Source organism: Leptonychotes weddellii, chromosome 5 (assembly GCF_054177405.1).
Source record: "Leptonychotes weddellii isolate Sample4059 chromosome 5, ASM5417740v2, whole genome shotgun sequence".
NCBI lineage: Eukaryota > Metazoa > Chordata > Mammalia > Carnivora > Phocidae > Leptonychotes > Leptonychotes weddellii.
In genome coordinates, this window is record NC_138373.1 from 1,690,776 (window position 1) to 1,714,862 (window position 24,087).

The 24,087-nt window shown below is 65.0% G+C and overlaps 2 protein-coding genes and 1 long non-coding RNA gene across 5 annotated transcripts in view; 1 reads left to right on the top strand and 2 right to left on the bottom strand.

The window, feature by feature from the left end:
- Positions 1-651: 651 nt before the first annotated feature.
- LFNG (LFNG O-fucosylpeptide 3-beta-N-acetylglucosaminyltransferase) lies at positions 652-10,176 on the top strand. Of its 3 annotated transcripts, none has more exons than XM_081819256.1 (8): positions 652-1,177; positions 5,615-5,663; positions 6,174-6,291; positions 6,399-6,552; positions 6,652-6,737; positions 7,172-7,334; positions 7,798-7,883; positions 8,220-10,176. In XM_081819256.1, the coding sequence occupies exons 1-8, from the start codon at positions 749-751 to the stop codon at positions 8,284-8,286; spliced, it is 1,152 nt and encodes a 383-aa protein (XP_081675382.1). In that variant the 5' UTR covers positions 652-748; the 3' UTR covers positions 8,287-10,176. The 3 variants fall into 3 exon arrangements, with proteins under 3 accessions (XP_081675382.1, XP_081675381.1, XP_006730090.2); XM_081819255.1 differs by having other exon boundaries at positions 654-1,177; positions 7,169-7,334; XM_006730027.3 differs by having other exon boundaries at positions 656-1,177; positions 6,192-6,291; positions 7,169-7,334.
- Positions 10,177-10,719: 543 nt separating this feature from the next.
- LOC145721477 (uncharacterized) lies at positions 10,720-13,539 on the bottom strand. The gene is made up of 3 exons (XR_014145172.1): positions 12,608-13,539; positions 11,982-12,158; positions 10,720-10,793 (listed from the first exon to the last, which is right to left on the bottom strand). It is a non-coding gene; the product is annotated as an uncharacterized LOC145721477 (long non-coding RNA).
- Positions 13,540-15,472: 1,933 nt separating this feature from the next.
- TTYH3 (tweety family member 3) overlaps positions 15,473-24,087 on the bottom strand; it is a 30,470-nt gene continuing 21,855 nt past the window's right edge. Inside the window, exons 11-14 of the mRNA XM_006730021.3 lie at positions 23,524-23,660; positions 21,221-21,394; positions 20,723-20,798; positions 15,473-18,514 (exon numbers count right to left, since the gene is read on the bottom strand). Coding sequence (XP_006730084.1) covers positions 18,440-18,514; positions 20,723-20,798; positions 21,221-21,394; positions 23,524-23,660 — 462 coding nt within the window. The 3' untranslated portion in view covers positions 15,473-18,439. The remainder of the gene's footprint in view (positions 18,515-20,722; positions 20,799-21,220; positions 21,395-23,523; positions 23,661-24,087) is intronic.

A 24,087-nucleotide genomic window follows, 5' to 3' on the forward strand; every position in this document is an offset into this window, starting at 1 on the left:
GAATTTAATACAGGTGCTTTCTCGGTGGAAACACGTGTCTCTGCCCGTGGCTCGGCGGGGGGGAGGGGGGCTCAACTCCTCAGTATTAATCACCGCTGCCTTAGGTGCGCTCAGGTCCACCTAGGCGCCGCCCCCTATGCTTGGCACGCACCACCCCAAGGGGAGGACGCCGGGCTTGGGGAGGGGCAGGGCACCGCGAGCAAGTGAGGACGTCTCCTGCGGGACTGCGGAGCCTGAAGCCCCCGTGCCAGAACCCCGGTCACCGCGCCGAGGGCGCGCCCTTCCGCGTGCCAGACGCCCCGTGCGGTCCCCGCCGGCGCTGGCCAGCCTGGCTTCCCCTTCGGGGCCACCGGGGCGAGCCGGGCCCAAGGCCCCACGCCCCTCGGCCGCCCGCGGGGGACGACCTGGGCGGGGCGGGGCGTGCACGTGCTCACAGGGGGCGGGGGCGGCGGCGTCCGCCGGGCCTTTCCCAGACCCCCGCCGCGGCCCCACGTGGGCGCTGCGAGTCTCGGGGGGCGACCCGCGCGAGGTCCCGCCCCAGGGCCCCGGAGCCAGTGAGCGCGCGGTAGGGGCGGAGCCTCGCGGGGGACCACGCCCCCCAGGGGCGGAGTCCGGCGGGGAGGTTTAAGAGCGCGGGGCGCGAGCAGTGGACAGCTGAGCGCGCCGCGGGACCCGGGATCCTCGGCGCCGGTGTGTGGGGCAGGGCAGGGCGCACCGGGCAGGGCGCGCCGGCGGCCGCCACCCCACCATGCTCAAGCGCTGCGGCCGACGCCTGCTGCTGGCGCTGGCGGGCGCGCTGCTCGCCTGCCTGCTGGTGCTCACGGCCGACCCGCCGCCGCCCCCGGTGCCCGCAGAGCGCGGCCGGCGCGCGCTGCGCAGCCTGGCGGGCCCCGCGGGGGCGGCCCCGGCGCCCGGGCTGGAGGCGGCGGCGGCGCCCGCTGCGCTCGCCCGCGAGGTGCACAGTCTGTCCGAGTACTTCAGCCTGCTGACCCGCGCGCGCAGAGACGCGCGCCCACCGCCCGGGGGCGCCCCCCGCCCCGCCGACGGCCCCCGGCAGCCCCCGGCCGAGTCGCTGGCGCCCCACGACGTCTTCATCGCGGTGAAGACCACCAGAAAGTTTCACCGCGCGCGCCTCGATCTGCTGCTGGAGACCTGGATCTCGCGCCACAAGGAGATGGTGAGCCCCCACGGCCTGGGCGGGGTAGGGGGGTGCCGTCTTGTGCAGCCGGTGGCAGTATCCGATGGGCGCCAGGCTGCACATCTGTCCAGCTACCGGGACTATGTGGGGGTAGTGACGCCAGTCCATCCCTTTCCAGCCCGGTCTGCCTGATGGGGCCACTCTCCCCGTTGAGTTGTGCAAGTGTCAGAGGGGGACCCGACCCCATCCAACTTCCAGAGCCCTGGATGGTGTGAATTGATGCTACCAGCTGCCATTGCTTGGGGTTGGTGCTCTGTGATGTTTCTCCCCCCCCCCCCAAGCATTGGAGTGCATTAATAAGGTGCTATTGTCCCCAAACCTCCAGAAGGCAGATTCTTCGTGAGGCATCCACCTGGGCTCAGACCCTGCCCTGAGGAGGAAGACTTTTTCCTGAGTGGTGGAGTGGGGGGTTAGAACCCCCGGTATAGGGCTGGTCCCTTCTCTCATGAGTCTTTTCTATGGGATGGGGGGCAAGTCATTGTTAGAGATAATTTGGAGTTGGGGTGTGTGTTGGTGAGCCCTGGAGAATCCCTTTCCAAAGAGAACACTGGGGTTTGGGGGTCTGTGCAGAGATCCTGTCCCCAGAGCACAGGAGTCTTTGGAGCCTTGAACTTTGTGCTTACTGCACCCTAGTTGAGCATTGACTTCCTACACATAATAAAGACACACCCCACTTTGAAAATCTCCCCCGAGGCTGCAGCAGAACGGTTGGGTTGGGGCGGGACGGGGCAGTGTGGGCCCTGCCAGGGGAGGGGTAGTGAGGGAACAGCCGTGGGCTGGGAGATTCAAGGGACTAAGTGGGCATCTGGGGTGAAGCTGAGGGACTCTTGACCAGGGTGAGGGCTCAGAGAGGACCTCACACCCCTTCCTCCCTGTTTAAACCTCAAGGCCTGGGATCTTCTGGCGTGGAGGAGCCCTGTTTGGGGACAGGGTTCTGGTGAGGTCATGATGGGGTCCGGGGGCTGGGGGTGGGGAAGGGTTCTGTCTGGTTCCAGTGTGGGGAGGGGGCCCTGGGAGCCCCGTGGCAGCCTCCTGGGAAAGCAGCAACCCCTTTCCCAGGGGCTCAGCGGGCTGGCGGGAGGGGGCGGCGGGGGCCGTGGGTTTTGTTTGGCCGCCGGGCCGTTAGGATTCCCAGCGCCCGGCGGCTCTCACGCCGGCCGCTTGGGCAAGGTAACAAAGCCCCTTTCTCCAACGGAGAAAGGCGTCCGGCCTCTTGTGCGCAGCTATGCGCTCCATGGGAACCGCCACTGCGTGCTGGCCACTCAGGTTGCTTGGTGATGAGAGGGCCGCCGGGCCCCCCCCCATCCCTGACTGACAGCCCTTGTGGGGCACCATCCCTGAGCCAGGCACCCTACCCCCCAGGACCCTGCCTCCCTGCTGGGTGACCTTTGGCAGCATTCGGCTCCTGCTGGGCCACCAGCAGCTCCGAGGGAGCACCTCTCGTCTTGGACTTGGGGGGCTTTCTCCAGCAGAGGGGATGTGGTCGAAGGGTCTTGGGTACCAGTCCCAAGCCCAGGTGGGTAATCTTGGGCAAGACCTGAGGCCTCTCTGACCCTCTGTCGCCTCATCTCTGGAAGGGGACTGGCAAAACCTGGAGGCAGAGGGAATGAGCCCAACAGTTACCCAGGGTCGGGGTGGGGGCCGTCACTCCCCCGGGCCTTGAGGTCCCCATTGAAGGGCCACTCAGGTTTCCTTCTTGCCGGCTGAACCCACCCAGGAGAGGCTGCATCTGCCCCCAGCATCGGCTCATGTGTCACAGCAAGCCGAGGCTGCATATCGCGTTGTGGGGGAGGGGGTCCTTGAAACTGTCATGACCCAGGGCCCTCTTCTTCCAGTCCTGCGCATGGTGAATCAGGCCCAGTCTGATGGGGGGCACGCAGAGAAGTCAGGGCTTTGGTGGGGGGAAACCCAGAGAGGCTGTGCAAGCTGAGAGTGGGCATCTGACCCACGTGGAGGGTTGGAGGACTTCCTGGAGGAGGTGCCATTTGAGCTAGACAGACAGGACCAGCATGGAGCATGTGTAAGAAACTTCCAGCAACTGGAGTGATGGTGGGTGGGGGTTGGTCAGCAGGGGCCACACTGAGACAGTCCTCAAAGTCCAGGATGAGGGGCTGGACCTTCGGCCCCCACATCCCTCCCCCACCCCTCCCAGGAGTGGGCCAGGCTGCAGCGGCTGCCACCACAGTGGCCACAATTGCTGGGGGAGAGCTTGGCATCCTGTGTTTCTTTGAATCGCAGCTCCAGGAACAATGTCGCTTCCTGTGGGTGTCCCCCCGCCCGCTCTGGGCCAGCCCTGCCGCCCTCGCTGCCCTGCTCTTCCTCCTCCAGCCCCATCGTCGGGGAAGTGGGGAGGAGGCCTGGCCGGCCAGGCGGCGGGGTGGGACGGGCTCAGTCCCGGAAGGCACTTGGGGCTAGGCTGGCACCACGTCTGCCCCAGCATATGACCACAGGCTGGAGCCTGCCCCTCTCTGGTCCTCAGCGTCCCCAGTGTCCGCTCAGGTAGTAATGGTGCCCACCTCTCAGGGCCGTTAGGGAGACCAGAGAAGGGAGTCCGTGTCCGTGCTTTGCTCTGGGTACAGGTGAGCTCTTGTTGTGCCCATTTGACAGAAGGGGATCCTGAGGCTCTGAACCGCCAGGCAGCCTGTCCCCTCCTCTGCCAGTCGCTCTGATGTAGGGAGACGGGAGGCCTGGCACCCTCACACCCCCACAGCCCCACCCTCCCTTTACTCCTCTCCAGGCCGCCCGCCTTGCTCTCCCCCCAGCTGAACAAAGGTGACTTTAATCTCCGTAGCCTTGGGCTGGGTTTTTAGGGCACCACCAGAGCGCGGGAGAACAGGCCCCGCTTGATCTCATTAAGAAAGCATTTTCCTTCTAATCCGGAGACGGCAGCAGCGCGTCTGCACTGGCCGCCTCAGCCTCCCACAGCATTCCTGGGCTGCGATGCTGGGGAGTGGGCGGGGGGCTGGGTGCGAGTCCGGGCGTGCGGGCTGCCTTGGGGTGCCTGCAGGGCTCTGGAAGGAGGGGCTGCGAGTATGGAGAGGGTGTCCACCGGGCCTGCCCCTTCCCCAGCTCACAACAAGGTGTGATCGGCACCTTGTGGCTCCGCCTGAGTCTGGGCTCCGGTCTGGGGTCAGGCTGGGCAAGCAGCCGGGGCCGCCGAAAGGAGGGTGGGGACCCCAGCTGGGTCTCCCAGGTTGCTGGGTGTGTACTGTGCTCTGGGCCTGCACATGCTGGATCCTCCCTTGGACCCATACGAGGACACTGAGGTCTGGTGGGCATGGAGGTGGGGGGTCTCCTGCTGCCTGTGCTCAGAGCACCCGCCCCCACCAGGCCCCAGGCTTTGCATTCAGCCAGGCCTGGGTGCGCTGGGCTGCACGCGCTGGGCGGGCCAGGCAGAGGAAGGAACATTCCTCCCCGTGTGCTGACGGGCCCAGGCGGGTGCTGGCAGCTCCTGGCTCCGCCCCGGTGCCCCCCCACCCCTTCCTCGGAGCGATCCTGGCAGGGGTGGCGCTGTGTTGGCCCAGGTAGAGCCTTGATGTGGCCTTGGGCAAAGCCTGTCTGCCAGCCTGGATTTCCTTGCCTGAGCAGGGGGGTGGGGGGGCGGTGCTGATCTGCAGGCTGGCGCACCCGCCGTTTCCCACCTCAACCCTCCTGACCGCTGGAGTTTCCAGAGCACTGTGGTGCCTTCTTAGTCTCAGGGAAAGTGACCTGGCCGGCTAGTCACACCGGCCGGGGCGTGGGGGGGCGGCCTTGAAGGCCCAGCCCAGCCCAGTTAACCAGGCCAGCTGTATGGTAATGGGCAGCGCGGCCACTCCCGCTTAACGCGGCCGAGTTAAGGCCAGCCCGGCGCCCCTCGCCGTGCGGCCCAGGACAAAGCTGGCGGACAATGCCTGGTGATTCATCCTCCCTCCGGGCCCTTTGTCCGCCAGGGCTTGGCAGCCGCCCAGCAGAGGCCTTTGTCCCTGACTGATTGAGACTTGGCTTCCCAAAGCCGACCTCCTCTGCCTGTCCCCCCCCCCCACGGCCCTCTGCCCCCTCCCGCAGGCTGGGTGCTGTGTCAATAAGGGTGTGTGCCCTGCCAGGTGTGCCGGGCGGGCGAGGAGCCGGTCACCTGGCGGGTGGGCGGGGCGCCCCACCTGGCTCGTGCCAGCACAGCCGCCGGGCGACCTTGGGCCCAGCTGTCGACATGGGAGGGTGGGGTCTGCAGGAGTCCCGGCCCTGCTTCTGTTTAGGCTGGACACTTGAGACTACCTACATGGGTGCACGTGGGGAAACTGAGGCCCACGGGAGGGTGGAGAGTGGGTGTGACTGAGCTGTAGCTGCTGAAGCCTCAGGGTGCCCGGGCCTGCACCCCCTCAGTGGCCCGGGGCTGGGGGACCCAGAGCCGCCTGTTCAAGGCCACGTTTCTCCTTCCAGACGTTCATTTTCACCGACGGGGACGATGAAGCCCTGGCCAGGCGCACGGGTGAGCCCTGGACCTGGGGAGGCCGGGGGGGCTCCACTCCTGGGAGGAACTGTCCCCTCCCTCCTCCGCTCCCCCCTCCCCTCCGGAGAGGTCACGGAGGCCACGGGCCAGAGAGGGCAGTTTACTCAACTGGTTTGCTCAATGCCCCGCCCCATCACTGGGGGGGGGGGCACCCAATTCTCATGCAAATGAGGTCCTTTCAGCTCCCGGGGCCCTTTGAGCTGATGTGGCGGCAACAGGTGGCCGGTGCTGGGAAAAAGCCGCCTGAATGGGCAGGGGCGGGCCGGGGTTGCCCCGGAGGGGGTTGGGCTGGGGGTGGGGGGAGTGTGATCACCGGGCGGGAGCCCTGTGCTGGGGAGGGGGCAGTGGGAGGAGGCCGCCGCAGGGCACAACTTGAACCCAGGGCGCCCTGGGACGGTCACCCGCTCCGTCCCGCTCTGCTCTCACGGGTGGGGGGGTCGGCGGGTGTCGACCGCTGACCTCTCCGAGCCAGCTCGGACCCGCTTACAGCCCCTCCCCCGCTCCCAGGCAACGTGGTCAACACCAACTGCTCGGCTGCCCACAGCCGCCAGGCGCTGTCCTGCAAGATGGCGGTGGAGTACGACCACTTCATCGAATCGGGGAGGAAGTGAGTGTCCCGAGGAGCGCGCCCCGTCCCCTGCAGGTCCCCGCCCTGGCGGCCCGCCACCCTTGACGTGCTCTCTCTCTCTCCCTCTCCCGGTGGCTTCTCCGCAGGTGGTTCTGCCACGTGGACGACGACAACTACGTCAACGTCAGGGCTTTGCTGCGGCTGCTGGCCGGCTACCTGCACACGCAGGACGTGTACATCGGCAAGCCCAGCCTGGACAGGCCCATCCAGGCCACAGAGAGGGTCAGCGAGAACAAGATGGTGAGTGCGCCGCCCTCGCGGGCCCGAGCCGGGTGGCCAGGACGCCTGCGGGGTCCCTGGAGCCTGGGGCGAGGGTCTCACCACGCTCCCCTCCCGCAGCGCCCTGTCCACTTCTGGTTTGCCACTGGCGGGGCAGGCTTCTGCATCAGCCGTGGGCTCGCCCTGAAGATGAGCCCGTGGGCCAGGTGAGTGCCCTTGGGCCCCGGGGTGAGCCTGCCCTGGGTCCCAAGGCCTTCCCAGCGACGGGTGTCCCCAGCCTCACATGCAAGGGCGGGCTGAGTCACAACCCCCCCCCCCCCCACACACACACCCCACTGGTCACTACCATCGGGCAGGACTCCTTTCTCTGCTCGCCCGGTAACCCCGACTCAGAATTATCCAGCCGGTTCAGAGGAGGGTGCTGTGCGGGGCCTCTGGGAGGGACGGAGCTGCTGACGGGCCGGCTGGTCAGTGTTCTGGTCCACATCCTGCTCTGCAGGGGGCATGTTCCCCTCCTCTCCTCCCAGGTCTGGCTTCTTCATCCCCGGCTGGGTTCTGGCTGGCTGGGTCCGACTGAGCTCCCAGTAGGTGTCCAGCTCCTGCCTTTGCTCATGGGTCGGGCCCTGTCCTCCTGCAGCAGGGGGCACTTCATGAGCACAGCCGAGCGGATCCGCCTGCCAGATGACTGCACCATCGGCTACATCGTGGAGGCCCTGCTGGGTGTGCCCCTCATCCGCAGCGGGCTCTTCCACTCCCACCTGGAGAACCTGCAGCAGGTGCCCGCCTCGGAGCTCCATGAGCAGGTGCGCCTCCCAGGCCCGGGAGGGAAGGGGAAAATCCAACCAAACGAAGTGGTATGGGGGGGGGGTGGGGGTGGAGGAGGGAGGGTGGAGTCACTGTTTTAAACAAGGAACAGAGGAAGGGCCGCACTGTTGGCTGCTCCTCGGACACCCACCCCCCACCCCCCCACCAGCGGGACCCTGCTCAAATCCTGGGACACCTACTCTGTGCTGTATGGGGGTTTTCTTGGCCCTGGCCGGGCACTCCACTAGCCTTCACTGAGGCCTCCACCCTAGACTTCATTCCTGGGTTGTGCAGAGCAGGTGGGGTGTGGTACAGTGGGACTCACAGGCCTGCCTTCTTGGGCCGAGGGAGGGCAGAAGGCAAGGCTGTTCCCTCTTGCAGAACCATATGGGCAGCCGTGGACAGAGCCGGGGACGTGGGGGCCTCTCCTGGTCTCACCTAGGCCCTCCCTTCCCCCCACAGGTGACCCTCAGCTACGGCATGTTTGAGAGTAAGCGGAATGCCATCCACATGAAGGGGCCCTTCTCGGTGGAGGCTGACCCGTCCAGGTGAGGAAGCAGGTCCAGATAGAGGCTGGGCCTTAAGTTGGATTCCTTGGGGGTCTGCTGGGGCTGGAGGGGTTGTCTGGGGGGGAGCTGCTGGGGCTGGAGGGGTTGTCTGGGGGGGTCTGCTGGGGCTGGAGGGGTTGTCTGGGGGGGTCTGCTGGGGCTGGAGGGGTGCCCTGGGGGGGTCTGCTGGGGCTGGTACACTGAAGCAGCAGGACTACAGACCCCCAGGAGCCTTGTTCAGGGTGGACCAGGGCCCCTCTGCTGCTGTGGGTCTGAAGATGGGTGCTCAGCACCCTCTCCCCCTCCAACAGACCTGCCCCTACTCTGTCCCCACAGGTTCCGCTCCATCCACTGCCACCTGTACCCGGACACACCGTGGTGTCCCCACAGCGCCGTCTTCTAGCAGCCGTGGTTGAGACCCCGTCCTCGGGCGCCCCTGGTATCCAAAGGGCCCGGGGATCTGTGTTGTGTCGCCCTGGCCTTGGCATTCGAGGCTCCCCCAGGGCTGTGCCTACGTGTGTGTGTGTGCGCGCACTGCGTGCCCGTCCATGGAGCAGGCTGCTGGGCAGTTCTGTTCTGCCGAGAAGCAAGCACAAGGGCCACTTGTCTGCCCCGTGGGGCCGCGGGCTCCAGAGCCCCATCCCAGAGGATGTGCATCAGAGGTCACTCTGAGGGCAGTTTTCTTATTACTGCGGGGTCTTTCGGCAGCGTGGGGATCAGGGGCTGCTCTGCAGGGATACGCAGGTGCCTTTCCCTCCCTGTCGGGTGCAGGCCCTGTGCTGGGGGGGCCTAAGCACCCCCAGCACAGCCGAGCCAGGCTCAGTGCAAGGAAGCTGGGTTTGGGAGGAAACCCGAGCCCCCTTCTCCTGCTGAGCTCTGGACTTAGAGGACTAGCAGCCAGCACCCCCACCGGGTCCAGCCCCCACCCCCCCGGAAGCCCCTAGTGGCCGTGTGGCTAGGGAAACGGGCTCCCCTCCCAACCCTCCCTCACTGCCGTCTCTTTGTCTCCCCGTGATGGGGAGACAGCTGAGCATTTTATCTCCTCTCCGAAGTCGAGAGAACGTCGCCCATAATGGGCGTGCCTGTAAATATTTGTGACAGTATTTTTTTACTGTGCTTGTTTTTCATAAGGGGGTGGGTAAAAGGTAGGGTGTTTTTGTTTTTCTGGGGGGGTGGGTTTATCTTTTCTGTGGATCAGAAAAAGCAGAAGCCAAACTTGAGATAATCTTTGCTGTTTAAATGGAGGGAAATGTCCGCCACTCCGTGTATTTATATGTCCCGGCCTCCGGACTGCCCGCGCCCCGTCCTGCACGGTGCCCATCTCCCGCAGGCCCGTGGGGTGTGTTCTGTCTTCTGTTTTTCTTTCTGCAAAGACATAGCTAGGAAAGTGAACGATAATGGAAAAGTTCTCAGGGAATTGAAGTGTGGTTGCTATGGTGACGTCCTTTGCTGTGAATAAAGGTGCTCTTTGGGGCAACCCGGGGGGTCCTGGTCTTGCTGGAAGTTGGGCCAGAGACACAGGTCTGTCACAGGTCTGTCGGAGGGGCTCCAGGGGGCCTGGGGGCTTGTTCGAGCTCCTGTGGGGGAGATGGATAGAAGGGACTCCCAAGAGCCACTTGCAGGTGCCTGAGAGGCGCAGCCAGCCCAGGGCACCGTGGAAGTGGTCAGGGGGATGGCTGGATTGGCAGGTTTCACCCAGAGGAGCAGCCCATAGGCTCTGTAGCTCCAGCCTGTGTGGGCCTAGCCTTCCCTGGAGGAGGGAGGGGGCTCGTGGGGGCCCAGCCTGGGACCTCCTTATCTGGCTTCATCCCCATCACAAACTCACAAGAGGCCATATTCTTGTCCCATTTTGCAGATGGCAAAACTAAGGCTCAGAGCCAGTGACAGCCAAGGTCAGGCAACTGAGCTGGCGGGGGTGGTAAAGAGCTCAAACTCAGAGGCCTGGTGGTATTGGATCCTGGCCTCCCCTTGTGCTGGGGACCCCACACTCGACCTCGCCTCTGTGAAGGGGCTCCATGCCTGGACTGGTCCTGGAGCTGGGCCCCCAGGCCAGCTGGATGGAGGCTGGACAAGGATTCACACCGACCTTGTTTTCTGCCCACTCCCTGCTGCTCGCTCTTCCTCACATGCAGCCTTGGCGGGGGGGGGGGGGGCAGCCGGCATTCCCTCTTCCTCACACAGAGCCCCCGCAGCACCCCCCCTGGGCTCCAAGTCCCCTGGGACCTCCATGTTGGCTGCTCTGCTCCACGGTTAACCTTCTCAACATGTCAGAATAAAGACAAGTGTTTGCAAAGCGCCTCCTGTCCCCACCCCTGACCTGCCGATGCCAGTCCCATCCCAGTAGCCCCGTGCTCACATACTCAGCACCCCCACGTGCAGCGTGTAGCCCGGGAGGCCCCCCCACTTCCTCATAAGGCTTGCTGGAGGCTCCTTGGGCCTGGGGGCAACTGGCCAGGGCCTGACCCCACCTTGGCCTTGTGTAGCCCTAAGTCAGTGGAGTGGGTTTTGCAGAAGGGCTGGAAGGGCAGGTGTCCCAGGGGTGTAGGTAGTGACGGGGGGTGGGGGGGGGACCTCAGCATCACAGCCTGATCCGTGTCCGGAGGGCAGTCTTGCAGACATGCTGAGGAAAGGGGGCTGCTCAGGTTTTGGGGGGCAACCACCTGCGGGCAGACACCAAGGGCCTCCTTCCTGCCCCCCACCCCGGGGGGAGTCAGAGGAGCCCCCTGCCCTGGCCCGAGTGTCGACCCAGGGCCCAGCCACGGGGCCCCGGAACACAGGCATGGCCCTGCAGCCCTCGCGGGGACAGGTGGAGCCTGCCCCAGAGTTGGGGACGTACCTGGTCACCTGGTCGTCACAGCTGGTCCAAACCGTCCAGTGTGGGGAGGAGGCCCTGGGAGCTGAGGCCTTCATCTGAGAACAGGGATAAATGAGTCCTCAGGGCTCTGGGTCTGGGAGGCATGGGGGGGCGGGGCTCAAGCCCTGGGGCCCTTCCCTCTTCTCAAGGAAAAGCTGGGTGGGGGAGGGACGGAGAAGGGAGGGACGGAGGGAGGGAGGATGGTTCCTCCTCAGAAGGGGAAGCAGGTCCAGCAGGGGCAGATTTCTCCCATCTGCTGCCCTCAGGGGTGTGAGGAAGGGGCCCTCCCCCAAGATGAGTCACACAGCAGAAGCGTTGACCTCGCTCTCCCCCAGGGCAGGGCTGAGGGGTGTCATGCTCCCCCCCAAAACTGCCCATCATTTGTGGGCTTTCAAGATAACACTGCAACCATGGGGGCTGCTGGGTGCCCCTCCACCCCCTCGGCTTCCGTGGTCCAGGTCCGGGAGGGGCCAAGGGGTGCAGGTGGGGCCCTTCCCTGCTCAGTTTAAACACACTTCCCTTCACCTGGGGCCATCCCAGCCCACTGGCCCCAGAGCTGCATCTGAGCCGTGTTGGAAAGGAGGGCTTTCCAGAGGTGGGGTGGGAGAGGCGGCCATCTGGGTCTCGGCACAGCCCGGCAGGGGTGCGGAGGGGGAACTGCTCAGGATGCCTGGAAGGCTGGGAGGGAGGACGGGCAGCGGACTGGGTTGCCATAAGGCTCCCTTCCCTGCTGGGGGCTTCAGCCAGTCCTGCCCCTTCTAGGCCTGGGCTGGGGGTCGGGGGATGACCAGAGCCAGCCCCATCTTTCTGTCAGACCAACTGGCCTGTCTGGCTGCTGCCCACCCTAGCCCTGGCCTGGCCGAACGTTCTTGGAGGTGACCCCCGCTTCCCAAGCCCTTTCTGAGCCCAGCACTTGGTCCATCACTAGGAGGAACCCAGGGGCCTGGGGCGGGGGGGGGGGTTCCTGTCTGAGCCCCCTCGCGGTGGTCGAGGTTATGTTAGCATACTGAGTTAGGGCTGAGAGCTGTGCTGCCCCCACCCCCACGTGCCCCCTACTGGCTCCGGGCAGGCTTCTGGGACCCCCTGACTCAGGGTGCAATCCACCTCGGTCCTCGGGTACCAGCTGGTGGTGAGAGCTGGTGGTTTCTCCCCCTGCCCAAACCCACCTTCCCCAGGAACCCCCAGCACCCCGGGGCACGCCCCTTGCCCTTCGAAGGTCACATCACGAACCTGAAAGTTCTTACCAGTATGTGGTTGGCCAAGAGGCAAGCTCCAGCCGGCCACCCCGGCCGCCGTCCCACGCCCTGGCTCTGAGGGGGGCTGGTTGCACGTCCTCGTGGCCCGTCCTGGCGGGATCTTTGGGTCGTCCCCTCAGCAGAGCCACGGTGAGCCCCAGACCGGCCGTGCCGCTGTCAGGGGGACTGGCAGGGAATGCAGAATGTCCTGAGCTCCTGGACGGGTCCCCCTGCAGTCTCCCGTCCTCTGGGCACCTAGCGCCCCCTGCTGGACATGCCTGCCTCACTCCTGGAGAGATGCTCTTTCCACCACTGACAGACCCTCCTCGTTCCTGGCCTCCCGGTGGTGGGATCGCCACGCCTGCTGCCCACTGCGGGGATCCGCAGGCCCCTCCTTCCGGAAAATGTTGGCTCCTGGCTCACACAGGCTCTCTCTCCCACCCTGCTCCTGCGTCCATTCCTGCGTCACTCCCCAGACCTTGCCTGCCCTGCGACCCCACTCTGCCTCCACCTCTTGTCTGTCCAGCTCCTTCCCTCCCATTTCCTGACCCTGCTGGACCCCCAGCCCCCTCACACCTCATGGGCTCGTCCTCCCCTGCTTGAAGTCCCAGGTCCACTCAGGCCCGTGAACTCACCTTCACCTCCCCTGGCCTCTTGCTTCCACATCCTCTCTCAGCCAAGCCTCTGGTGTCTGACCTCCTGCGCCCGCCCTCCGCACCTGGTCAGCTGCACGGAAACAGTGCCCTCTGGGGAGTCTCACCCTGAGTTCCAGATGGAGCCTCGGGCCCTTGGGGGATCTCCTGTCCCCGCTCTGTCCCTCCTCTCTGGCTCTCCCACAGCCCCAGGGTGGGGGGGGGGCTGTACCTTCTTTGCCCCCAGCCCCCCACTTCCTCTGGCCTCCCTACTTCATGAGACCCTCCAGCCGCCCCCCCACTGCCCAAACGCTCTGACCACCAGGCCAGCAGGGGGGCCACACTCCTGTCTATGGACTTGGGTCCCACCCTTCTTGGTGACTCAGGAAGGCCACTCCACCGACGAGCTCTGCCCGCGGCCTCCCCCAGGCTCTCCCGAGCCAGCCATCAGGCTTCATCACAGCTGCTCTTGTCCAAGACTCCAGCGGTGTCCAGGTGGCTGAGCACATGGGTCACTTCCTGCACTCGTGGAACCTGGTGATCGGCAGCACGTGACACGGTCCCTTGTCTCTCCTCCACACTGTCTTCGTGCAGCTCTCAGGATGCCCCCTGTCCTGGACTCCTCCTGCCTCGCTGGTCGCTCCTCCCTACTCCCGACCCCAAACATGGGCTCTGCTGTCTCCTCTTTGGCACCCACTCCCTGCGGGACGTCACCCTGGCTCGTGGCTTTCAACACTGTACCCAAGACAAACACTCCAGCTGGCCGTCGCTGCCCAGTGCTCTCCCCTGACCCCCCCGATTCACTGTTCCCCCTGCTCTCCATACCTCCCCGGGGGGACCCAATAGACATCTTAGGCTCAACATGTCCAAAAGTGGACCACTGACCCCTTGATCGCAAACCTGCTTCCTCCCCAGCTGCCCATCTCCGTTTATGACACCACAGACCCCCACCTGCCACAGCTCCACCCAAACCTCACACCCACCCCCACAGTGTGCCAGAAAGTGCTGCTGGCGTTCCTTTCAGAACCCAGGGCTTTCTCACCACTGCTTGGCTGGCCAGCACCCCGCCCGGGCTGCCCTCAGCTCTGGCCTGCACCGTGGCCAAAGTTTCCTCTCTGCTCTCCTGCTTCTGCCCTGGCTCCCTTCCCAACTCGCCAGCTCGGCCCATACTGTTAAAACGAACGTGAGGTGGTGTCGGTCCGCTCAGATGCTCCATGGCTTCCCCTCCGCAGAGCCAGTCTCCAGGGCCTTATGAGACCCACAGGCCCTTTGAGATCCTCACTCCTCTGCTTCCTCTCGGACCACCCTTCCTCTGCTCTCCATTCCAGTGACCCTCGCTTCCTTGCGTGAACACACCTCAGGACCTTTGCACTGGCTGTTCTCTCTGCCCAGATATCCTCAAGACCAGCTTCCCCTGTGGGGCAGAAGAGTAGCCCCCAAAGATGTCCACATCTTCATCTCCCTAACTGATGAATATGTTACCTTCATGGCAAAGGGAACTTCGTAGATGTGAGCAGATTAAGAACCTCGAGATGGGGAGATTATTATCCTGAACTATCCAGGTGGGTCCAATGCAATCACAGAGGTCCCTGGGAGAGGGAGGCAGGAGGGTCAGGGTCAGACCGAGGTACCCAAAGGTGCTCCACTGCCGGCTTACAAGATGGAGGGGCTGTGAACCACGGAATGTGGCTGCTTCGAGAACCAGGATGTCACTGTGCCCTCCCTGACATACAGGGAGACTGAGGTCCAAGAGGGGCGGGAAGTGCCTGGACTCTCCCGCCTTTTGTGTTCCTTGGTCCCAGGTCTCCAGTTCACTCTCCTTACCACACGGCACCTCAGAAGCTTCCAATGTGTCCACCCCCTTCAGAGCTGACCAGTTCTGGACCCCCTTCCCCTCCCCCCCAGCGGGTCAAATCGAGGACTGGGGGACCCCAGCGCTCCCCTGCCCACCCCCACACTCACAGCAATGCCACCGGAGAGCCTGGGGTCTTCCACAGGGCCTTGCAGGTGCCTCGCCCACCTGCGCCCCAGGCACGGGAGACCAAGGCTTTCCTGGTCAAAGGGCGCGTCCCTCCAGTTCCAAGGGGCTCTGAGCCCCCTGCACGGAAAGTGAGCTCACCAGCAACCTTCCAGAGCTGCAGTACGTGGCACCTTCCGGAGTCCATTTCTCAGATGAGAACAAGAATGACTGTTAACCTTCAAAACAGAGCAGCCAGTCATCTCGGGGGCAAAACGAGCTTCCCTGGGATGGGGCGCAGCAATTCAGAGCCTCACCCGCACTCGACGCACAAACGCCTCGAGAATGAAGGGGCGGAGCCTGCTTCTGTAGCGGGAAGGGAAGGCGGGGCTGCTCTGGACAGGAGCCCATTGGAGGAGACCCGAGTGGCGGCTTCTCATTGGCTGGGCTGTTGCTGGGCGAGGAGACACCTGTGTCTTCGCTTTGGGTGGGCAATTGGGTGCGTGATTGGAGGCAGGTGGGTCCCTGCTGGCCTCCGAGCGCACACCGGGGCTCCTTTCCTCCTTTTCCCACCATCCCGCCTGGGGTGGGGGAACGGCTCCTGGGAGGCCAGGGACTGGAGATGCCCCCACAGTGGGGCTCAGGAAGTGCCCCTCCCCAGGTGGCCGCGCAGGCACCCCGGGCCGCCCCAGGGCATGTCCAGCCTGCAAAGTGAGGCTTTTAGGATGTCAAGACAACCGCTCCAGCCCATCCGGCAACCCACTCCCCCACTCCTGGGTCGGCTCCCCGCTCCTACCCCCACCCCCTCCTGCTGCGAACTGGGCCGCCCCCCACCCCCCCTCTTGGCTCCCCAGCACGCGACCACACTGCCCACACACTGGGTAGGAGCCAAATCAACTCGGAGAAAGCCCTGTTTTTTAAAATTTGTTTATTTTAAAACATGAAACCCAAGCTGAGTAGAAACCACAAAAATTACATTGACGAGATTTTTAGTTATCTGCCAAGAAAAATAAAGCCCCCAAAGAAATAAAAATCAAACCCCAAACCCAGTTAAAAAACAAAAACAAAAATAAAAAACCACAGCGACAGCACAGACAGCCATGGCCCTACGGAGGTTGGAGGAAGGTGCCGGAGGAAGATGCTGAGTGGTTTGAGCCCCTTCCCGCTCAGGGCCCTAAATCACACTGCGGGGGGAGGGGGCGAGGGTCAGGAGGGGAACTGGGAGGGTTGGAGTCTTAACAAAATTATATTGAGCGATATGTTATATATAACAAAGTGGTACAGCGCACAACCATTATGGTTAAACAAAAAGTCCCACATAGAAGGCCCCGGCCCCTGCCCGCCCCCCCGGCTGGAGCCCAGGGAGGCAACCCACCCCCCCGGGGCTGGGCAGGGGTCCCGGGTAGGTAGGGAATGGTGCTTGGGCTGGAATTGCATAGTGAGATGGGGTGGGTGGGCATGGCAGGGGAGCCCCATGGGCCAGATGTCCCAGCTGGACCCCACCTCCTGCTGGCCCAGCCTGGCAGGGCCCGGGAGCCAGCTGGACCCTGTGGGGCTTCAAGGCTCCTCCCTCCCACCGGCCACCCACTTTGTCGAGGGCCGCACCCCCCCCCCAGATGCTGCAGGGCCTGTGGGGAGCAAGGCCGGGAAGGGATGTGGAGAGGTCACTGGGATGGGGGGTGGCTAGGAAGGGGACCCTGAAAACTTAGAACAGAAAGAAAACCAATGGCAGGACCTGCTCCCCTCCACAGACTGAGGCTGGGGTTTGAACCCCTTTGGATGATTCTCCTTTTCCTTTATTCAACCTCGGTGAGTAGAAGGAGCTCGATGAAGTCACAGACGGGGCACACGCCACACGGTGGGAACTCGCAAGACAGCCGAGGTCCACAGCGCGTCCGGCGGCGCCGGCCTCTCATGCTATGTACATTCACATTGCGGGCGGCCTCCCAGGGCCGCGGGCGGCTGCTTGTGCTTCTGAGCAGTGGCCCGAGCGCACGGCGCGCACCAGGGCAGGATGGCTGGGGCCTCCCTCCTGACGCTGGGCCAGGACCGCTCTCGCCACTGGAGGGGCCCAGAGGAAAAACTGGGCAGGTCTGCTGTGGGGGCCCAGAACGACGGCCGGGCGGGGCCTAGAGCACACGGGGCCCTGCAGTGAGGTTTGGCCAGGCTCAGGGCCCCAGGCCTACCTGGGGCACCCCGGTGTTTGCCTGCTCACTCCCCTCCTTTCCCGGGGCAGGGGCAACCCCAGAAGCCGGGCAGATGTGGCCTGGCCCCCAGCCCACCTGCCCGTTTGGTCCCAGACACCAGCATAGAGAAAAGATTATGGAGGAAGGACAGGCGGCATCTCCCCGGGCCTGTCCCAGGGAAGGGCACTGTCCCCGCTCTGGAAGGAAGAGCCCACATGCCGAACATGGCGGGCGCCTCCCGCTGCGGGACCCCGGCCTGGGGCCCTCCCACACGGCTGCTGCCTGGTGCTCTGCAGCCCCTGGCCTGACCCACAGGCCAGTGCCTCTGTTGCAGGGTGGCCAGGCCAGGGCTGAGACTGGCAGGGGGCTTCCTTCCCATCCTGATCTGGGGGTGGTGCACCCTCCACGGCAGGAAACACAGCAAACATTGTACACTAAAGCCAAAGCACCTTAGGGAAGCCTTGTTCCCACTTCACAGGTAGGGAGACTGAGGCCGCACGGACCTCAGTCCTACAGCCCAAGGGACATTCGTTCCCGAGGACATAGTCGTCTGGGGCAGCACCTGCCCGGGGACGGGTCTGCAGGCTCTCAGGCTGCCTGTCGGTCTACAGTCCTTCCCCAGCAGCACCCCAAGAAGAAACGGCTACTCCAGCCCGATTCCCAGCCGGCCGGCCTAGGCCTCATCTCTGGCCTGGACTCGGGGTGAGACTTGCTGGCTCTGGGTCGGCCAGGGGTGCCCGCGGAGGCTGGGTGAGGTTAGTGGTTAGTCCCAAGAGGGGGCGGCAGGGGCCGAGGGCACGTTCACAGCCAGCTCAGGTCCAGCCCCTGGCCGGGCTCGGGACGTGTGCCTGTCCTGGACAGAGAGGGAACCGAGAAGGGGAGTGTGCTGCTTGGCCGGCAGCCCCGCCTGCCCTAGGATGACAAATGTGGTTAGTGCAAAAATGAACCAGACGAGCTGCCGAGTCTTGGGGCGGGGGAGGGGGTTTGGCACCAAGAAGGCGGCCAGCACTGGGTGAGCAGCCTGGGCTCGGCGCGGCACCTGCCGTCCCCCTGCCGCTGTGCAGGGCTGGGCTCCACGGGCAGGGTGGGCGCTGGGGGAGAGAGCGATGCTGGGCGGAGGCTTCTGGCAACCGGCAGGAGGGGCCTGTGGTCAGGTGGACTGAGAGGAGCTCCCCGGGAACTTTCTGCGCAGGAGCCTAGCGGTGAGCGCACACGAGCCGAGGCCCCCGCAGCTGCCCGGCCCAGGGCGGGCGCCGCCCAGCCTGTGAACGCAAAAAGTGACGCTCGGAAGCCTGGAGGGTGCGGGCGAGCCATGGGAGCTGCGGGGGGAGAGAGCAGGCTGGGCGCGAGCGGAGAAGACGGGTCCACGGGTCGGCCTGCTGCGGAGGAAGTGTCAGGGACACAGCACCGAGCCCGGCTCCGGCCCAGAGCGGGGCTCTGCAGACCCCCCTCCTCAGAGGCAGAGGGGCGTGGGGGGGCTGGGGGGCCCCCTGTCGGTGGCACCGCTCCCGCGTCCAGGTGCGTGACCCAAGGAGAGCCCCTGCGGGAAGGGGAGGGCAGGGGCGAGGGTGGCTGCAGCGGGCCTGGCGGGCGTGCGGAGGGTCCGGCGGGCGGTGACGGGTGGGAGCGGCAGTGCCGGCCCGGGGAGGGGCAGGGCGATTGGCACGTGGGCGGGTGGCCGGCCGGGGCTGTCTAGTGGCCGCTGCCGCTGGAGTCGGGGCGAGGCTGGCTGGTGGCGAGGTATTTGGCTCTCATGCTGGAGGTGTACTGGAGGGAGACAAGGGGGGAGGGGGTCAGCGGGGCGCGGGGCGCGGCCACGCGGGCCCTGGCGAGTGAGCCGGAAGCACCCCTGCGGGCAGGACGGGGCGGTGGTGGTGCGGTTGGCGGGGCCCTGGCGGAGGGGCTCCGTGAGCAGAGGGCCGGCCCCGCGCCCCAGGCTCAGGATGGGGACCAGCCGCCTCTTCCGGGGACGGGAGCGCACTCAGGCACTCGGGCACCCGGCCAGGCAGAGCTCTGCCCTACAAAGGGCCAGCATTTGGAGGCTCCCCAGCTGCACCCCACGTGCCCAGGACCTACAGGCCACACGCAGGCTGCCCTCAAGGGCTGGGCTCGGGGGACGTGGGGAGGCTTCCTCCCGCCGCGGGATCCTGATCGAGGAGCCAGGAGGAGAGCATCGTGCAAAGGCGGAGTCAGGCTGGGTTCGAGAAAGGGTCAGGGGGTCCTTGACGGCCCACAGGCCCCAGGAACGAGGAGGCCCCATGGCCACTCTGCCCCAGACCCCGGGGACAGGGGGCCCCAAAAGTTGCACAGGCCCCTCAGGCTGGGGGATGCTGCCGCCTGCTCAGTCGGGAACAAAGTGTGGGCTCCTCCAGGCTCCGGGACGCAGGGATGGAGGCAGCTGGGGAGAAGGGCACGGACGGCACATCCTCTCTACCCTCATCCCACCTGAAGCACGAGGCGCTTGGTGCACACGTGTGTGCGGGTATCCTCGCGAGGCACACGCGTGGAGGAGGCGTGTGCCACGAGGGGCTGTGGACAAAGGCCAAGGCGTGTGCCAAGCGTCGCCAGAGATGGGGAGCGTGGCAGGCTGAGCCCACACCCGAGTCCCCACACCACCGTCCCCAGATGGGGATGGACACTGTTCCCAGGCCCTGACAGCCCTCCTGGAACTCCTGGGGTGCGGGGAGAGGGTTGGCACCGTGGCACCCGGGAGCCGGGTCATTCCACGGACATGCAGCAGGGGGCAGGGGCAGCACCCCAGCCCCTGAAGGAGCCCAAGCAGGCACGCGCAGATGTGGGGGACGGCTGGCCTGCATGCGCCTGTGTGCACTTCCGAACATGCAGGGGGACACCTCAAGGGCCGGGCCTGCTGGTCACACCCCAGGGAGCGAGCTCACCGAGCCTAGGCGCCAGGCGCAGGCGCACCTCGGGCCTGCGGAGACGGTCTCCTTGCTGGGAGGTGACAAGGCCGACTGGGACGGCCTGCAGCTGGGCCAGGAGTGGGGAAGGGGCTCCCTGCCCCTGATGGGAGGGTCATGGGCCCAAGGCCAGCACAAGGGTTCTGGCTGGGCTGGGGGCTGACAAGTCTACAGGCTCGCGATGATCCAGAGCTAGCCGGCAGGGGCCGAGCTGAGAGAGCCCCGAGGCCGGCCCTGGCGAGGGGGCAGCCATGAGCGGAGAGCATGAGGCACAGAGGCGTGGTGGGCAGGCGGTGCCGGGCGGGCCACCTGGGGGTCAGTACCTGTCACTCTGAGGGCACGGCCACCACAGTGTTCGGGTACTATCCATGGGCTTAAACTGCCAGCCTGCATGGCTGTCAGAGTCCAGGGCCGCCAGACAGCGCTAGGAGGGCCCGGGGTGGGGGTGGGAGCGGAGGAGACGGAGAGAGAGAGAGAGAGGGCAGCCTGAACGCCAGGCTACAGGGGGCTGGAGCAGAGTGCCACTGGGGCATGACGGATGGCTTGTGTGCCCACACTGACCCTGGTCCGGGCCTAGGGCACCCCAGGGCTCCTGCCCAGGCACACATTTCTCAGCTTCTCTGGCCCTGTCCTTTGCAGGCCACCACCTCCAGGAAGGCCACCGGGGCCCCTGTCAGTCAGCAAGTTCCTTCTCTTTGGCACCAAACTGCCCTGTCCCCTCTTTTCTGTCTCATCCCTGAGGCCAGAAGGGACAGTGGCTGGAAGAGCCCGAGGCTGAGTCCTGGGTTGAGCTCAGGAAGTCAATGAAGGAAATGAAAGGAGAGTGGACCAGACTGGGAAAGGAGAAGCCAGGGCCCCTTGGAGTCAAGCTGACCCACCAGGCAGCCGGCCCCCAGCTGCCCACTCGGTCCCCAGGGTACCTCCAGGCCAGCCTGGGGGCCCACTCGGCACTGTGTCCTCGGGCCAGGTGCCCCCCAGAGACCCCTGGCTGGGGAGAGCCCTCACCCCGCGCTGGAGGCTCACAGCTGCCTCCCCTCCCCCCAGGCCTGAGACTTACTGAGGGTGGCGGGGACTCGCGCCCGATGAGGGGGGTGTTCTCACAGCGGGGGTTCTGGAAGTTGGCATTCTGGCTCCTGCACAGTGAGGAGAGAGGGCTGTGAGCGGTGGCCAGCCTCGGCAGGCCCAGCACCCGTCCGGGGCCGCTCCGGAGCCAGGCAGACCCCCGTGCCCACCCTGCTCTGCCACCCACCTCCGACCCTGGGCCTCCTCATCACCGGCCTGCACGCAGCCCACTAGCAAGGGCCTGGGGCAGCCCAGCCCCACCCCGCCCGGAGGCCCGCTCACCACGTGGCCAGCGCCTGCCCTCAGCCACGGCATCCCCGTGCCCTAGACACAGCCTCCCTCTGACAGAGTGGTCTTACTGGGGCCACGACCCAGGTTTGCCTGGACGACCGCAGCAGCAGCCTGGGCAGCACCAGGGGTGGGGAGCGCCCTCTCGCGTGACCCCGCGGTCTTGAGGCCCCCGCCCCCGCCCCCAGCTCCGGGCACAGCTCACATGTACTCGGTGACCGGGGCGTTGCTGACGGTGTGGGCCGCAGCTGGGAGGCTGGTCTCGCTGCCGTAGCTACTCCCGCAGCTGTACAGACTGGGCATGTGCACACGGTAGAGGCTGTCGTGTGTCTGCCTCGGCCCTGGGGCCGCCGCCTCCTCCCCATCCTCGTCGGGGCCTCTGCAGGGACGGACCCCCAGCACAGGTTACACCCTGGCCCACGGCAGCCACCACGAGGCCCGTGCGGGGCCAGCTCGGAGGCAGACGCACCTCGTTCCAATCCTGGCTTGGTCACGGATGGCCTATGGCACCGTGGGCAAGTCACCCTGGTTTCGTCCCCCATGAGACGGGGATGCCGGGGACCCTGACCCTCAGCCTGTACACAGGGATGCTGTCTGCCTTCAGGGGAAGGGGGCATGGCCCCTCCTCGGGGGAGCAGAGAGGGCTGGGGGCCTGGAAATGGAGGTGCCCTCTTCCAGCCCTGCAGGTCCCAGCCTGCACCTTTGGGTGGCCTGAGCCCACAGGGACTGTCCGTCCCAGGAGGCCTGAGCCCAGTCCTCCTGCTCTGCTGCGCTCTGGCTTTCTGTCCGCTCCGTCAGGCTGCCGCAGGGCGAGGCAAGGGAGCCAGGGGCCAGGCTTCGGGCACGCTCAAGGCTCATCATGTCCTGCCTATTTCCAGATCAGACCTAGGGCCAGGCTGCCCGGTGGTAATGGCACAGGCCTGCCAGGCCCGGGCTCACGTCCCACCTCCCGACCACCAGCTGGGGGACCTGGAGCAGAGGGCCTCCCTCTGGGCCCCTTGCAGTGAGACAAGCAGGACAGGGGTAGCAACTGGCTGAGCGTCAATTACCAGCCAAACCCACGGCTAAGCCCTTACACCGAATGGTTCACCTACTGCCTACTCGACCCCAAGAGGGGTGTGCTCTTCCAACCCCCATTTCACAGTTAGGGAAATGGAGGCCCAGAGTGATTAAGTGACTTGCCCATGGTCACCCAATAAGCAAAAATCTGAAGTCCAGGCCACACGGTTCCAGGTCTATCCTCTTAGCCATTTCCCTATAGCTGCCATCTTTATTACCACAGCCACCATCACCATCATCATGACCATCAACACCATCATCACCATCATCGCCACCATCACCATCACCACCATCACCACCATCACTATCATCATCATCACCACCATCATCACTATCATCACCATCACCATCATCATCATCACCCCCATCACCATCATCACCATCACCAACATCATCACCATCATCATCATCATCACCCCCATCACCATCATCACCACCATCACCATCATCATCACCACCATCATCACTATCATCACCACCACCACCATCATCACCATCACCATCATCATCACCACCACCATCACCATTAATATCATCACCACCACCATCACCATCATCACCACCACCATCACCATCACCATCATCATCATCACCATCATCATCACCACCATCATCATCATCACCACCATCATCACCATCATCATCACCACCACCATCACCATCACCACCACCATCACCATCACCACCACTGGCAGCATCACCACAGAAAACAACAGAGCAGAAATCCAGACAGAGGGAAGAGATCAGAGCTGAGCTACCTGTCATCTGATCTGGGCCACCAAGGTGCAGCCACAGCCCAACGGGAGGGGAGGTGGTGAGTCTGGGAGATGAAGTGTAAGGGCCCAAGCAAGGGAAGGGGCTTGGCTCCTAAATACACCACTCAACCCAGTACTGATCAGGGAGACTGAGAAAGGAGCTGCCAGGACCCCCACTTCAAAGATAAGGACCTAACAGCCCCATGGGAAGTAGCTGCCATCCCGGTCACCCAGCTGAATGGGCCATGGAGGCCACAGCCATCTGGGGCCCTCCCTCCCTGCAGAAGCTCCCAGGCCCCACAACTGGACAGCTACTCTTTCCATGCACAAGCCCTGCACATGCACGCCGAGGGGCAAGGGGACGGAGGAGACATCCCGAGGCCAGCCAGAGGTGTGGAAGGGCGCAGTGCATGGAGCCGGTGCGGGTGGGCAGGAGACCTGGCTCCACCCCCCTGCTCTGGCCTCACATGTCACCTGGGCTGGGAGCTCCTGTAGACTTGTTTCCCATCCATGAAATGGGGCTGCTCACCGCAGACTCACCAGCCTCCAAGCACTGCAGAGGCTTACAGAGAGTGTCAGGAGGTCAGGAGGCATTTGCTCCTGTCTCTGGGGACGAGGATACGGGTGTCCAGAAGGCATGTCCCTAAAACATCCTGCCTGCGGTGTGGCCTGGGGTGAGCTCTGAGCCCCTCACCTTTTCTGCTGCCAGGTGTGGGGGACGCTGCAGACGATGGAGCTGAACATGAGAGCCGTGACGAAGGAGAAGAGAGCCAGGTAGATGAGGCCCTCAACGCCATCGTAACAGAAGCCCGTCAGGGCCTGCACGTAGTCCTGAGGCCACACGGCACAGGGACAGCACGGGGCAGCATGGCCCACAGAGACCAGGAGAGAGACAGGGAAGGCAGGGTGAGACAGGACATGCCAGGGCCTCAGCCCAGCCCACTGCTAGCGGCCTGACCACCCCGGCTCCAGACTGGGCTTCGGGCCAGCCACCCATGGGTGATCTCCCATCTCCAGGTCCCCACCCCCACAGCTGCACCCTCTGCCCCCCAGCTGCACCCTCTGCCCCCACAGCTGCACCCTCTGCCCCCCACCCCGCTTCTGCATCCTCTGCCCCCAGCCCCCCAGCTGACCCTCTGCCCCAGCCCCCCGCTGCACCCTCTGCCCCCATCCCCCCAGCTGCACCCTCTGCCCCCATCCCCCCAGCTGCACCCTCTGCCCCCATCCCCCCAGCTGCTCCCTCTGCCCTCATCCCCCC

Coding starts and splice junctions, on each gene's coding strand:
- LFNG (XM_081819255.1), top strand. CDS start 749: ATGCTCAAGCGCTGCGGCCGACGCCTGCTGCTGGCGCTGGCGGGCGCG. Junction 6,738..7,168: donor AAGATGAGCCCGTGGGCCAG/GTGAGTGCCCTT, acceptor GTCCTCCTGCAG/CAGGGGGCACTTCATGAGCA. Junction 7,884..8,219: donor GTGGAGGCTGACCCGTCCAG/GTGAGGAAGCAG, acceptor CTGTCCCCACAG/GTTCCGCTCCATCCACTGCC.